The 16,226-nt window shown below is 50.9% G+C and overlaps 2 protein-coding genes across 2 annotated transcripts; both read left to right on the top strand.

The window, feature by feature from the left end:
* Positions 1–939: 939 nt before the first annotated feature.
* MAA_01545 (PIK-related kinase, FAT) lies at positions 940–12,665 on the top strand (the record flags this gene model as incomplete). The annotated part of the gene is made up of 3 exons (XM_007819543.1): positions 940–1,155; positions 1,212–11,924; positions 11,979–12,665. 3 exons carry the CDS (start codon positions 940–942, stop codon positions 12,663–12,665), a joined length of 11,616 nt encoding a protein of 3,871 aa, XP_007817734.1.
* Positions 12,666–13,640: 975 nt separating this feature from the next.
* MAA_01546 (acetoacetyl-CoA synthase) lies at positions 13,641–15,943 on the top strand (the record flags this gene model as incomplete). Its single annotated transcript, XM_007819544.1, has 4 exons — positions 13,641–13,751; positions 13,806–14,318; positions 14,389–15,108; positions 15,188–15,943. 4 exons carry the CDS (start codon positions 13,641–13,643, stop codon positions 15,941–15,943), a joined length of 2,100 nt encoding a protein of 699 aa, XP_007817735.1.
* Between the last annotated feature and the right edge of the window lie 283 nt (positions 15,944–16,226).

Below are 16,226 nucleotides of genomic sequence, written 5' to 3'. Positions count from 1 at the left end.
GGTTCGTCGCGGACTATTGTGTTGCAAGGTTTTTTTCAGAAAATGAATATTGTACGTGAGTGCGTGTTGATAACAGTATCAACCACTTTTAGAATGGGGGATGTAGCATTATGTAATGGAAGGTACAAGGCACGGACTTGTGCCTCCGAACCGGAGATGACGTACCCCATTGAGGCGAGATGACCAGTGCACTTGTCTCTGGTATTAAGTCCCGGCATATCTGTATCCTAGGAGTTCTTTAATAGTCAAGATATACTTTTGGTCTCAAGAATTTCTCGGCAACTTTCATTGCGAATCTGATCCAGCACTTGGAATCATTTTTGCCAGTCTAGGGTAGTGAAAACCCCTGGTGCCTGGAGCTAGATAAGATAAGATAAGATAAAGACACACTATATTCACACTGCATCAGAGGGGCGTGTGCAGCATTAGCGTCGGATCAATATTGTTGCATGTCCTAGCGCGATTGGAATTGGCGGCCACGGCCCCCGGATTCCATGCTTGCTTTAATTTTCAACGCGAGTCTCTTCACGTCCCTCGTCGATATTCAAGGCTGCAGGCAAGCAAAACTCGGTGCATCCCAACGACAAGCTTTTCGCATCCGAACCTGACGCAGCAGACAAACATCGCTTTTAACGCGCAGAGGCTGAAGAGTTTTATTTTCTTAATATTTTGTCTTATTAGAACACTTTTTTCTTCTCCTCTCTCATCTATTTGGGCTCCAACTTTGCGATACAGACTGGCCGCAAGTTCGTGATCCACCATACTACAACTTGTGCCTACCGACCGCGACGAAGCACCACGATTGGACCTGTTTCGCATGGAAGAAATAGCTGCGTCTCGTGGACGCCGATGATGCAGCCATGTCGGGAACCACTATTGATGACGTCGTAAAGCGACTAAGCACAGCAGATATAGGTATGGTGATGACATGCTTCTACCATGACCCACGCCGCCCATCGACCTGATCCCGCTTTGCTAACATCGTATGTGTGTAAAGATGCTAGACTTAAACTAGAGGCTGCGACAACATTACGTGACAGTCTGGATCACTACACCAGCGGACCGATATACACGCCATTTCTCAAGCGATTGATGCCAATCTTCATCAACATCCTTCGCGGACCATGCATTTTTCAAAGCAACTCACCGGAGCAGGTTTGTCCTACCTGTCATGACGATCTATGGACAAAGAAACCTAACACGTCCTGTAGAAACTGCGCCACTGTATTCTGGAAGTTCTTCACCGGTTGCCCACTTCTTCTGCTCCAGTTGAACCATTCGAACCGTACGCCGAAGAGATCGTCGATTTATTAATGCAACTGGTTCGCACCGACAATGAGGAAAATGCCACTCTTTGCGTCAAAATCACGTCTGATATCATGCGCCACCAACACAAGGTGCTACAAGGCAAAGTGCAGCAGTTCTTGTCCCTGATACAAGAGCTCTTCGAGCAGATGGAAAAGGTGGTGAGGGAACAACTCGACAATGCGAGCTCGACGGCAACGTCACAACCTGGCGCGCCCTCAACACCAGGCGGCTCGCAGACCAATTTTCAATCCCCTCGACCCGGCTCGCCGGTAGCGTCAGTTTCAGATCTTGGCGCCGACCCTCAGCAGCAGAATCGGCCGTTGCTCAAGGGAATGCAATCTTTTAAAGTTCTTTCCGAATGTCCAATCATCGTCGTTTCGATATTTCAGATTTACCGCAACACGGTACAACAGAATGTGAAGGCGTTTGTGCCATTGATCAAACGAGTTCTACTTATTGAGGCCAGCGCTCAAAAGCAAGCTCACGCAGAGGCTGCAGCCAAGGGCCAAGTTCACACAGGTGTCAGCCAGGGCATCAAGGCAGAACAGCGAGCAGCCTATGGCGATTTCATTACTGCACAAGTTAAGACGATGAGCTTTCTCGCGTATCTCTTGCGCCAATACTCGCAGCAACTAAACGATTTCCTGCCCACGTTGCCAGACGTCGTGGTACGCCTGTTGAAAGACTGTCCCCGGGAGAAGTCAGGTACAAGAAAGGAACTTCTAATTGCCATTCGACATATCATCAACTACAACTTTCGAAAAATCTTTTTGCCAAAGATCGATGAACTTCTTGATGAACGAACGCTTACTGGCGATGGCCTGACAGTCTACGAGACTATGAGACCACTTGCATACAGCATGCTGGCTGATCTTATTCACCATGTTCGAGATTCACTGAGTCCAGAGCAGATCCGCAAAACCGTCGAAGTGTACACCCGAAATCTTCAGGACAACTTCCCGGGCACTAGCTTTCAAACCATGAGCGCAAAGCTATTGCTCAACATGGCCGAGTGTATTGCCAAGCTGCCGAATAAAGTTGACGCAAGACACTACCTCATGATGATCTTGAATGCCATTGGTGATAAGTTTGCTGCTATGAACCGACAGTACCCAAATGCTGTGAAGTTGTCGAAACAATATCTGGCAGAGGCCGGTACTCAAGAGCCCTATCTTGCCGACAAGGAGACGCGACCCGACTGGGATGAGACTGACATATTTTCCGCCGTGCCTATCAAGATATCTAACCCTAGAGATCGAGGCGCAGATCCTGTGGTTGATAATAAGTTTCTTTTCCGGAACTTGATGAATGGTCTGAAGAATACATTCTACCAGCTAAGAACATGCAATATTGGCACCCCTATTGATCCTCAGAATGCGCCTTCGCACTGGACAGACGTTTCTTATGGCTTTACCGCAGAGGAGGTCAAAGTCATCATCAAGCTGTTCAGGGAGGGTGCATACGTCTTCCGGTATTATGAGATTGAAAAACCGGCCACCGAGTCACAATACGCGTCTCCGGTAGAGTACATGGCAAACTTCTACATGGTGTCGAGTACCAAGGAAGAAAAGGACCTGCTTGAAACGTTTGCCACAGTCTTTCACTGCATCGACCCCGCTACATTCCACGAAGTATTTCAGCAAGAGATCCCACGACTTTATGACATGATCTTTGAGCATACCGGATTATTACATATACCCCAGTTTTTCCTAGCCAGTGAAGCGACTTCGCCTAGTTTTTGTGGTATGCTCCTCCAATTTCTTATGGACAGAATCGATGAAGTGGGTTCAGCAGATGTCAAAAAGTCGTCGATTTTGTTGCGACTTTTCAAGCTGGCATTCATGGCTGTGACCCTTTTTGCTCAGCAGAACGAGCAGGTCCTTTTGCCACACGTGGTCAACATTGTCACCAAGTCTATCGAATTGTCGACAAAGGCAGAGGAGCCAATGAATTACTTTCTCCTATTGAGATCTCTCTTTCGTAGTATCGGCGGAGGCAAGTTTGAGCAATTGTACAAGCAGATTTTACCCCTACTGGAAATGCTCCTGGACGTTCTCAACAACTTGCTCATGGCTGCTCGCAAACCATCTGAGCGAGACTTGTACGTGGAACTGTGCTTGACTGTTCCCGCGCGTCTGAGCCACCTGTTGCCACATCTGAGCTTTCTGATGCGACCACTAGTTGTTGCTTTGAGGGCTGGCACTGACCTCGTTGGCCAGGGGCTTCGGACACTCGAGCTTTGTGTCGATAATTTAACTGCTGACTATCTTGACCCCATTATGGCGCCTGTCATTGATGAGCTCATGACTGCACTTTTCAATCACCTCCGTCCTCACCCTTACAGCCATTTTCATGCTCACACTACCATGAGAATCTTGGGCAAACTGGGCGGCAGAAACCGCAAGTTTATGACTGGGGCGGTTCCACTCACCTACAGAGGTTATGCCGACGATCCGTCAAGCTTTGACATGCGCCTCATTGGATCCAAGAAGGATCGAGCGTTCCCGGCGGATCTCGGTATCGACAGTGCCATCCAGAAGCTAATGGAGGCCCCGAAAATGGGGAAAAATAGCCAAAATCTTCGCGTCTATGATGAATATTATAAGAAGCAGGCACTGCATTTGATCATGTCACAAGTCAAACTTCGAATCGGCTATGACCAACTGCCAGACGACCTTCCCCGAATTGTTCGTCTCCAGGCACAGGACTTCTTGGCCCGAAAAATGGAGATTCATTTTGCTCCATTCGAAGTGACGAACCGCGATAAATCTATCCCAAAGAAGGACGTGCAAGACAAGATAACAAAACAACTCCTCAAGGCAGTCATGTTTGCCCACTCTCTCCCTAGGTTCAAAGACGAGGCGGATGCATTTCTCATGGACCTCTGTCGTCATTTCGCTCTCATAGAAGTAGGCCGATCCTTGGTGGACCTGAAGAGAAACTTTAGTCCCTTTGATCCCAAGGCTGGAGAGGGTCCCCTTTGTATCGATACGAGGATCCTGTCTGATGCAATTGTTGAGTCTTTGGCTTCTGATCACCCGGATGTCCGAGAGGCTGCGAAGAAGGCTATTCGCGAGCTGTACAAGAGTACTGGCATCATCTTTGGATCTGAGAGCAATATTGGTCGACTACCCCTATTTATTCACCTTTGCGGTACCTTTTGCCACAGCTGCTACGAGGAAGAGTGGTTTACAAAGACAGGCGGCAGCCTTGGCATCAATTTCCTCCTTACAGAGCTCGACTTTGGCGACGCCTGGGTGGCGTCGAAGCAAATGGAGTTTATTCGCGCCCTCTTGTATGTGATCAAAGACATGCCACAAGATCTTCCTGAAAAAACGAGGTGTCTCGCCGAGACAAGCTTGGAGGTGTTGTTGAAGCGCATTACCAAGAACATCAAGAAGGAAGATGCTCTTCCTGTTCAAGCCCAGCCGGGACAGCCCCCTGTGAAGCAGTCCAGACTAGCTCAGATTTGTATGCTGTTCAACAATGAGCTGTCCCACATGAACAAGTTTGTTCGTGAATCCGCCAAGAATTCGCTCGAACTAATTGCCAAAGCTGCTGAATGCCAAGTCTGGGAACTGTTGGAGCCTTACAAGGAGCGTTTCCTGCAACCGATTTACTCGAAACCGCTGCGGGCACTGCCCTTTAGCATTCAGATTGGATACATTAACGCAATGACATACCACATGAGTCTAAAGAACGACTGGGTCAAGTTTGACGACAACCTCACTCGTCTGTTGATGGAGTCTCTTGCCTTGGCTGATGCTAATGATGACTCCTTGGCAAATAAGCCGGCCGAGTATCGCACCCACGACCACATTGTAAACCTGCGTGTATCATGCATTAGGTTGCTGAGCACGGCAATGACGTTTGAAGAGTTTGCAAACAACCCTATTAAAGGAAAGATTCTTTCCGTCTTCTTCAAATGCTTATACTCGGAGTCAAAGCCGACAATTGCTGCCGCTAATGACGCGTTAAGATCTGTATTGGCTGTTGACAGGCGTCTACCGAAAGATCTTTTACAAGGTGGGCTTCGACCAGTTCTAGCAAGTCTATCTGATCCAAAGCGCCTCACTGTCCATGGCCTTGATAACCTCTCTAGGCTGCTGAAGTTGCTCACTAGCTATTTTAAGGTCGAGATAGGAGCACGCCTACTGGACCAGATCGACTCAATTGTGGAACCTAATGCATGGCAGCAGATTTCTTTCACGTTTTTTGAGCAGCATCAACAAATGAAGGTCATTACGGCTATTCTCAACATCTTTCATCTTTTGCCAGCTCCCGCCGAAGCATTCAAGGAGCGTCTAATTGATTGCTTTCTTGGACTTGAGGAGAAGCTCCGTCGAACAATCCAAAGTCCGTTCCGTCAACCCATATATTTGTACCTCAACAGGTATCCTAAGGAGGTTTGGACCTTCTTGCTCGGAAAGCTAGATGAGCTCAAGTATGGAAGACTTCTGGCTCAGGTTCTTAGACACCCAGAGAGTGGCCCTTTGCGAGATGCGGCAGTAGATGGTCTCGGTGCCTTAATGACAAAGTGTAATGGGCTAGCGGGCCAAGGTGTGGAGAAGAAGTTTATTGGCATTGTTAATGCCGTTCATATCTTGGACTCTCTCAGCTACTTCGAGAACACTAACTCATGGATGGACAAGAAAGAAAATACGACGTGGATGAAGAGCATGGGCAAAGAGCTAGAGGGCCACATTCGCAACTATACTCTCCCTGCTACCCTCCGATTACCTGCATACCAAGCCGCAGAGCAGTTGATGAACGTCTTGGTCAAGTCCCTGGAGAGAACTCCCAAGGATCTTGATGTCTTGTTCAGCCTTGTCGAGTCGGTTACAAGCAACGAGCTTCGGCCCACACACTGCTTGTTTGCTTTCATCTACGAGAAGATTCTCATGAGCGAATCAATAGAGTTTTGGAAATCCGCATTCCTGCGTTGCTTGGACACGTATTCGGGGAGGTCTGCTTCGAATAAGACGAAGCAATTTTTGCTTCACTACGTTGCTAATCCCATTGTCGCTATGGATGTTATGCGACATTGGAATCAGCCGGACCAGGCGAAAGGACAACGATTTATGGATCGATCGGTCATTGACGCTGTTAGCAGCAAAATCTGGAAAGTGCATCCTGACATGTCACCTGATGATCAATCACAACCTGGAATCGACCACACGCGCTTCGAGGTGTTGCAGCTGTCGGCAATGCTTGTAAAGTACTACCACACTGTGCTTCAAGAGGCCAGGAAGGATATTATCAAGTTTGGATGGACATTCATCCGCCTCGAAGATGTTATCAACAAACATGCAGCATATGTAGTCATCGGTTACTTCATTGCTCATTACGAAACGCCTCCAAAGATTGTCAGCCAGGTGTATCTGTCACTGCTTAAGACAAACCAAAACGAAGGGCGGGCTTTGGTCACACAGGCGTTGGAACTTATTGCCCCTGTTCTACCCAAGCGATGCGGAGGGGGTCCGAATGAACGAAACGCTGCCTGGGCTGTTGCGCCTCGTCGCATTCTCGCGGATGAGGGTCAAAATGTTCAGCAAATGACTAGTATTTTCCACTTCTTGGTTAGACACCCAGATCTGTTTTACGATGCCCGAGACAAGTATGCGATTTTACTCATTACCTCCCTCAGAAAGGTGGCTGCACCCCCTAACCCGTCCTATGAGAGTAAAAAGCTTGCGCTGAACATGATGTGGCTGATTTGGCGATGGGAGCAATGGCGTGTCGAAGGCAAGACTGGTTCACCATCTGTAGGCCGAGATCCGTCTGAATCGCCAACTTCTAAGAAACGGAAACTGGATAGCGACCTACCAATGTCCTCGCCACCTACTGTTAGACAAAATGCACCGGGAGGAGAGCGAAATGAGTACCAGATTCCACAAATCTTTCGACAAAAGATGATTAAGTATCTCGTCGAGTTCATTGCACAGCTCAACGAACGATACCAGCTGCCTTCTGCCAAACCTCGGGAACATAGCACGCCCTCGTTGCCTCTACCCCCTCAAAGCACCGAACTATGCAAAAAGGCAATGACCTTATTATACAATTTGGTGCAGCCTCAATACTGGGGCGATCTGGAGCTTGACCTTTTCCCCAATGTCACTGATGTCATTCTTGGCAGCGAGAAGACCCAGGGTATTCTTAATGCCGACCCAACTGATAAGGAGAAATACGATGAGAAGTTCCTGACAAATATTATCAACACACTGCAAGTTGTGCGCATTGTTCTCAATTTCAAGTCGGATGATTGGGTGCAGAAGAACATTGCCGCAGTACAGAAAGTTCTGGAAAAATGCCTGAAATGCGAGAATCCAGAGATCCAGGACTGTCTGCATCTCGCAGATAAGGAGTACGACGACGACCGTGACCTGAAGTCTATTACCAAGCGAGTTCTCGACGCGGTTCCAGAGGACACTCCTATGGAGGATGCAGATGCAGATGGCGAGACTGAGGTTCAAACGTCGGAGATCATTTCTTACCTGTCACAGGCGGCTACAGAGGCTATGAATGGGGGCTCATATGTTTCTGGTGTCAATTTGCTCTGGTCCATCGGAAATCGCAAGCCAGCCGTCATTGATCAGCATATTCCATCCTTGATGAAAGCTCTGCAAAGCAAGCATGCACGGGAGCATGTCCAACACTATAATAATGCAGCCGGCCAGGCCATCAACCAGGGGAATCGTGGCCAGGACGGAAACTCTTCATCTGGTGGGGAGATGTCTGCGTATGATTTGGAAATCCAGACCAAGCTTATGATCAAGGAAATTCAAACTGTAGCCTTGAGAATGGAAACCCTTGGTGACAGCAGGCGACCGTTTCTCAGCGTACTTGCGACACTCGTCGAAAAGTCGATGCATATCGACCTTTGCACGGAAATTTTGAACATGGTGGAGGGCTGGGTGTTCCGCTCTGAGGGCACATGGCCTACTCTCAAAGAGAAAACGGCTGTTCTCCATAAGATGCTCTCCTTTGAACATCGGAGTGATTCTACGATGCTCTCTAAGTTCTTGGACCTTGTCATTCGCATATATGAAGACCCTAAGGTTACCCGTACAGAGCTGACGGTGCGAATGGAGCATGCCTTCCTTATCGGCACTCGCGCGACTGATGTCGAAATGCGAAATCGTTTCATGTCCATCTTCGATAAGAGCTTGTCAAAGACCGCTAGTGTTCGCCTGTCCTATGTGTTGACGTCACAAAATTGGGACACTCTTGCGGACTCCTACTGGTTGGCTCAGGCCTCTCAGCTTCTGCTTGGTGCAGTCGAGTTGAACACTAATATACAACTTCATCAGGACGATTTCAGGATTATATTGGCATCACAGCTTGCTGCCGTGTATCCCAAAGACAAGGATGCCAGGGAACCAAACATGATGCCAGACGACAAGTTCGAAGCTTTCATGACCAGCCATCGGCGTTTCGTTTCCGAACTGGGCGATGTCAAGGTTCGAGATGTTATCGAACCACTGATGCAACTTCAACATGTCGATAACCAGCTCGCACACCAGCTCTGGGTCGCCATTTTCCCCATGTATTGGTCTGCGACAATGCGGGACGAACGTGCCGATTTAGAGCGTGGCATGGTGGCTCTCCTTACCAAAGACTACCATAGCCGACAAATTGACAAGCGCCCTAACGTCGTGCAGTCGCTGGTTGAAGGCGCCGCCAAGACATGGCCGAATTGCAAACTGCCACCTCACGTTTTGAAATTTGAGGCCAAGACGTACGATGCCTGGTATACCGCGCTGGTGCAACTTGAGAATGCTGCCATCCGGCCAGAAGTCGAGTCTGCTACTGTCAGAGAAAGTAACCTGGACGCCTTGGTCGACCTCTATGCCTCGTTGCAAGAAGAAGACTTGTTTTATGGGACGTGGCGTCGACGGTGCCAATTTGTCGAGACCAATGCGGGCCTTTCCTACGAGCAAAATGGTATGTGGGACAAGGCCCAGAAACTCTACGAAAATGCTCAAATCAAGGCTCGTACTGGCGTTATTCCATTCTCCCAAGCAGAGTACATGCTTTGGGAGGATCACTGGGTTCTTTGCGCGCAGAAGCTTCAGCAGTGGGAGATATTGCAAGACTTTGCTAAACACGAGAATTTTCAAGATCTATTGCTCGAGTGCGCCTGGCGAAACACAGAGATGTGGCAAGATGCTCAGCACCGTGAAGCCTTGGACAACGTTATCAAAGGTGTCATGGATGCTCCCACTCCCCGAAGAGCCTTTTTCCAGGCTTTTATGTCTCTCCTCAAGTTTCATAATCAACAGGAGGGCGGCAATGACTTTGCAAGAGTTTGTGATGAGGCCATTCAATTGTCCATTCGCAAGTGGCATCAACTTCCAGAGCGATTGACAAATGCTCATATTCCGCTGCTACAAAATTTCCAGCAGCTGGTCGAGCTCCACGATGCTAGCGTCATTTGTCAATCCCTGGCAAACACAAACTCTTCAAACCTGGATGTCAAGTCTGGAGAACTTAAACTGCTTCTTGGCGCTTGGCGTGACCGGTTACCCAATGTTTGGGACGACATTACAGCATGGCAGGACCTGGTGACTTGGCGGCAACACATATTCGGTCTCATCAACCAGACCTACTTGCAACTGCTTCCTCAACAGGGTCAGCAGAACGCTGGTGGTGCGTCTTCGTTTGCATACCGAGGATATCACGAGACTGCCTGGATTATCAACCGATTTGCCCACGTTGCCCGCAAGCACAGCCTCCCCGAAGTGTGCATCAGTCAGTTGAGCCGCATTTACACGTTGCCAAACATTGAAATCCAGGAAGCCTTCCTCAAACTCAGAGAACAAGCCAAATGTCATTATGAGAATCCTGAAGAGCTTTCAAGTGGACTAGACGTCATCAACAATACGAACTTGAACTACTTTAACCCTCAACAAAAGGCTGAATTCTACACGCTCAAGGGAATGTTCTTGGAAAAACTCAATCAAAAGGATGAAGCTGACCATGCGTACGGGACTGCGCTCTACTTTGACATTGGAGCACCAAAGGCTTGGGCGGAATGGGGCTACTTTAATGACAGGAAGTTCAAAGAAGATCCCACAGATTTGAATGCGGCTAGGCAAGCACTCACATCGTATCTTCAGGCAGCTGGCAGTTATAAGAACGCGAAATCACGCAAGCTCCTTGCTCGCATTCTCTGGCTCCTCAGCTTGGATGATTCAAAGGGCACCATTGCCATGGGCTTTGATGACTTCAAGGGTGAAACGCCTGTGTGGTATTGGATTACCTTTATTCCCCAGCTTTTAACCGGACTGGGTCATAAAGAAGCACCGCGAGTTTACCAGATTCTTCTCAGCATCGCCAAATCGTACCCTCAGGCCCTGTATTTTCAACTTCGGACCAACCGTGAGGACATGAATCTCATAAAGAAGAATCAGGAGGCCAAGGAGCGAGCCCGTCAGCAGCGCGCCCAGTCAATTGCCTCCAATGGCAAGCCAAGCCTGTCGCCCTCGCAAGCCAAGTCTGAGCCACCCAAAACGTCGGACGGCGGCACATCACGGCCAGGCACCGCTACAGAGGGAGACGCTGCCAGCCAGGTGAAGACTGAAGGTGGTGACACAGCAACCGCGCCCGCCAGCCTTCCGCCGACCCCAGCCAATGCGCCTACGCCTGCTCCAGCTGCCAGTGGACAGAAGCAAGAGCAGCAACCGCCTGCTCCAAACCCAAACCAGAAGAAGATGCCTTGGGAGCTCACAGAGGAGATCATGTCTGTCCTCAAGACAGCCTTCCCTCTACTTGCCCTATCAATGGAGACCATGGTGGATCAGATTCAAAAACACTTCAAGTGCCCACCAGACGAGGACGCGTACCGACTGATTGTGGCCCTACTTAACGACGCGTTGACCCAGGCCAGCCGCACGCCCGCTTCGTTTGCCAAGAGCGTGAAGCTACCGTCGGCGACTGAGACCAACATTACGAGGTTTGCTGAGACGATACTGCCCAGCCACATCAAAAAGTCCTTCGAAGCCGATTTTGTGGATGTAAAGCCAACCATGTACGAATACATTCACAAACTGCGTCGCTGGCGCACCAAGTTTGAAGAGAAGTTGGACCGACGTGTTTGTCATGCACACCTCGAGGCATACTCGCCGCACCTCAGCGAATTCAGATATCAGAAGTTTGACGAGGTGGAAGTTCCTGGCCAATACCTCCAACACAAGGATAAAAACCAAGACTTCATCCGTATAGAGAGGTTCCTTCCAAATGTGGATCTAGTCCGGTCCTACAGCACCTCATATCGCCGACTCAAGATGCGTGGCCACGACGGTAGCGTTCACTCATGGGCCGTACAACACCCGGCAGCGCGCCATTGCAGGCGTGAAGAGAGAATCTTGCAGCTATTCAGACATCTCAACCAGACACTAGGTCGGAAGAAGGAGAGCCGCCGTCGGGATTTGCAGTTTACCCTCCCGCTCATGGTTCCTCTTGCCCCGCATATAAGAATCGTTCAAGAGGACACCTCTTATGTCACGTTGCAGGCAGTCTACGAGGATCACTGTCGACGAATGGGCTTTTCTAAGGACGAGCCCGTTTTGTTTACACTTGAAAAGTTGCGCGGTGTGCTCGAAAGCAAGAGCCAGGTATGCATTGATGGAGCTCAGCTGGGAATTGACGTAGGAGCTAACATATTACAGCAGGGCAAGCCTGAACTCACGCCACCAGCAAGACTGGAAGTCTTCAACGCTGTCCAAGAGAAGTGGGTGCCGTCTTCAGTTGCGCTAGACTATTTCCAGCAGATATTCCCGCAGTTCGCAGAGTTTTGGCTCTTCCGAAGGCAGTTCTCCTATCAGCTTGCGGCCTTGACGTTTATGACGTACATTTTGTACATGCACAACCGATATCCCGCGAAGCTCAACATTGCACGGGGCTCGGGCAAAATTTGGGGATCGGAGCTGATGTCGTTTATGAGCGCATCAAAGCCATTCTTCCACAACCCAGAGCCGGTCCCCTTCCGCCTGACACCCAACCTACAGGTGCTGATGGGCCCGCTCGCTACTGAGGGTATCTATGCCTGCTCCCTGATGGCGATTGCTCGCTGCCTCACGGAGCCGGAGCACGAATTGGAGCATGCACTCACGCTATTTGTACGAGACGAGATGATATTCTGGCTCACTAGCAGCCACAGAAACGGAATCAGCGAGAGCCAGCTGCGTGAGTCTGTGCAGGTCAACAGCGACTCGATTGTCAAGCGCGCGGCGAGTCTGGCGCACAACCCGTCCGGCAACTTGCCTGCGAACCAGACGGTGATTGATGCGATTGCCAAAGCTGTGAACCCTATGAATCTGGCACAGTGCGATGCGCTGTGGATGCCATATCTGTAGGGGTAGGCGAGTTTATTATAAAAATAATGAAGGGGATAGTGTGATGTGGCACAGGTTAAGGGGAAGCAAAGGTGGTGAAATCCTTGAGCAAGGCGTTTGGGTGTAATGATTTGATTTTGCTTTGAGGGAGAGGACAGCGGCCTCTATGTATTTCAAGTGCGAGGTGCGAGGGTTGGAGGACGAAGTTGATGCAACATGCTTGTGTGTGCTTTGAGGTTGCTAACTACGTGGTGTGGCTCGGTTGACAGCTCGTGCGCGTAGGAAGCAATACAAAGAATAGAATTATTATCAATGATGCAGACGCAGACTTGGTGTATATTATTGCGCGACGACTCGAGCGGAGGAGCTGCATTCATATGAGTGATGTGATGATGGATGCATGATATGGCCACTTCCTATTCTACACTACATACGGAGACTACGGACTACGGACTACAGAGTAGATGTTTATTTGTTTGTTTGTTTGTTAACCAGGCTGATATGCGAATACTAGTAACATTTTTTTGTCTGCTTTTCGGCATTAGTTTCGGATCCCAGGCCGATGACAGCCGTCTGCGGCGCAACCGGCTCGATTGCTTCAAGGCGCAGTCAGTTCCAATGCAGATCCGAAATACGACATGGACGGAGAGGTTGGAGCTATGGATTCCCGAGGTTGTCAGTTACCGCGGGCCAAGTCGGCCAATCTTGTTATCTGGAGTCTGGCCGAGGCGGCAATTGGCGGTTGTGGAGAAGAAGATGGAATGGGGAATCCCTGTCGCGCCCTTGACTCAAGCGGCATCGGCATCCGACGAGCGAGACGACAAGCACATCTTTTGCAAGCTGCCTGTCCGAAGGCCCATGTCTTTTCTTTCTATTTTTCCTTCTCCTTACGGAGTACCTGTGAAGCCCTCTTGTCTATTTCTCTGACGCTGAGAAGAAAAAAAAAGAAACGGCAAAAAAATAGCAGTCACAGCTGCCACCCACAATTCGCCAAACATGGACTTTGAACAGACGCCCAGGAAGCTCTGGGAGCATCCAGACCCCAAAAGCACCGCCATGTGGGCGTTCATGCAAGATGCGAATGCGAAATATGGATTGAACATGCAGGTGAGCTGGGGCAATTTCACTTCGATCCGGTTTCTCTCAACCTGACGTTCCCAGGACTTTCCTGCTCTCTACAAATGGTCATGCTCCCACCGCAACCAGTTCTGGTCTCTTGTCTGGGAAACCATGCCCTTAATCCACTCCGGCAGCTACACGCAGCCCGTCGATGAGTCCATTCCCGTCTCGCAGCTCCCGGCCTGGTTCGCGGGCATTCAGCTCAACTGGGCGGAAAACTTCCTCTGGAGCCGGAGCGCCAACGACGCCCCCGGCACGAGGACCCAGCTCAACAAGGAGGACTCCAAGATTGCCCTCACGGAGGTGCGCGAGGGCAACACCGAGGTTCGACACATGACGTGGGCGGAGCTGCGGAGAAGGGTGGCCGAGCTGGCCACGGCGATGAAGGAGAGAGGTGTTGGGAGGGGGGACCGGGTGGTCATGGTTGGCGCGCATTCGGCGACGACGCTGATTGTGTTCTTGGCAACGACTTGGCTGGGCGGGCTGTTTAGCAGTAGTTCTACGGATATGGGCGTTGGAGGCCTGTTGCAGAGGACGGCACAGATCGATCCCAAGGTGAGTGGTGGTGGGTGGTTGATGCTGGTGCTGGACCCTAGTGTTGATGAGAGAAAGCTGACTGGGGCAGTACGTCTTCTTCGATGACGGCGCCTCGTACAACGGCAAGACAATTGACCTCCGGGACAAGATCCAAGGCGTCATGGAAGGACTGCAGTCATGTCCGTCGTTCAACAAGGTGGTTGTCGTGCAGCGGTTCAAAGGGCAGCCCTACCCTACGGGACACATTGCCAACACGGAACGACTCGAGGACTTTATCCTGTCAAAGGGATACAAGCAGCCTCCACCCATGGTCCGCATCGGCTTCCAGGACCCCATGATTGTGTACTACTCTTCTGGAACGACGGGCATCCCCAAGGCAATTGTTCACGGGGTCGGCCCCTTGCTGATCAGCATCCAGAAAGAAGGCATCCTGCACAAAGGCACCACCCCAGACGACGTTGGCCTTCAATTCACCACCACCGGATGGATCATGTACCTGAGCAGCGTGTCGCAGCTACTCTTGGGAGCTAGGGCCGTTCTGTACGACGGGTCACCATTCGTCCCAGATGCAACCGTGCTCTTAAAGATTGCCGAACAACAGGGCGTCACGACACTCGGCCTCAGCCCACGTTGGATGACGGAGTTGATGAAGAAGGGAATATCTCCCAGAAAAGTAGCCGACCTCTCCAAGCTAAGAAAGGTGGTCAGCACGGGCATGGTCCTGCCCGACCAGATGTTCGAGTGGTTCTACGATGAGGCGTTCCCGCCGGAGGTCCATCTCGCCAACATTTCCGGCGGCACCGACATTGTACGTTGCCTGGATGGAATCATGATCTTTCTTCTTCTTCTCTTGGATCCCAAGTCCATGTACGCTGACAACCTAACAGGCCGGCTGTTTCGTCCTCGAAAACCCCCTGACGCCCGTCCACGTAGGCGGCTGCGTCGGCGGCTCCCTGGGCGTCCCCATCGCCGTGTACGACCACGACCTCGCCGACGGCAGCGAGGGAAAGCCGCTCCCCGCCGGGCAGGCAGGCGACCTCGTCGCCACGGCTGCGTTCCCCAACGTGCCCCTGTTCCTGTGGAACGACGACGCGCCGTCGCCGGGCAAGAAGTACCGCGGCGCGTACTTTGACCGCTTCGACGGGGCGTGGGCGCAGGGCGACTTCTGCGTCTTCCACCCCAAGACGGGCGGCGTCCTGATGCTGGGCCGGTCGGACGGCGTGCTCAACCCCAGCGGGATCCGGTTCGGCAGCTCGGACATTTACGCCGTGCTGGAGCGGTGCTTCCCGGCCGAGGTCGCCGAGTCGCTGTGCGTCGGGCAGCGGCGGCCGAGCGACCTCGACGAGCGCGTGGTCCTGTTCCTGATCATGAGGCAGGGCCGGACGCTGGACAGGAAGATGGTGACGAGCATCAAGGACACGATTGCAAGGGAGCTGACCAAGAGGCATGTCCCGCGGTACGTGTTCCAGGTGCCCGAGATCCCCGTCACCGTCAACGGCAAGAAGGTCGAGCTGCCGGTCAAGAGTATCATCTCGGGCAAGACGGTGAAGCCGAGCGGGACCTTGTTGAACCCGGGTAGTCTGGACTTTTTTTACAGGTTCCAGAAGGTGGAGGAGCTGGAGGAGCCGCTTGCTAAATTGTAGATGGGCAGTTGTGTAGTTTTTCTTTTTCCTGTTTGGTGCCTTGGTGTGGTGTGAAATGGACTGGCAAGTTGGATTCGTAGAAATAGATTGCGATTTTCAAGGCCTGACTTGTGGGAGTTCTGCGTGGTCTTTGTAGGCAAGGCGTCTTGATGTGATTGGAGTAGATGACGCTGTCCACGTTCCCGGGCCACATTGCCACATGAAGCTCATGACATATATATTATATCAACCATGGTTTCTGGCCTGATACGTCGGCACAGAAGCCAACGTCGCCGTTACAATC

This window comes from Metarhizium robertsii, assembly GCF_000187425.2.
Source record: "Metarhizium robertsii ARSEF 23 chromosome Unknown MAA_Scf_9, whole genome shotgun sequence".
Classification (NCBI taxonomy): domain Eukaryota; kingdom Fungi; phylum Ascomycota; class Sordariomycetes; order Hypocreales; family Clavicipitaceae; genus Metarhizium; species Metarhizium robertsii.
The sequence above is the reverse complement of the archived record's forward strand: the minus strand, read 5'-3'. Positions and strand labels throughout refer to the sequence as shown.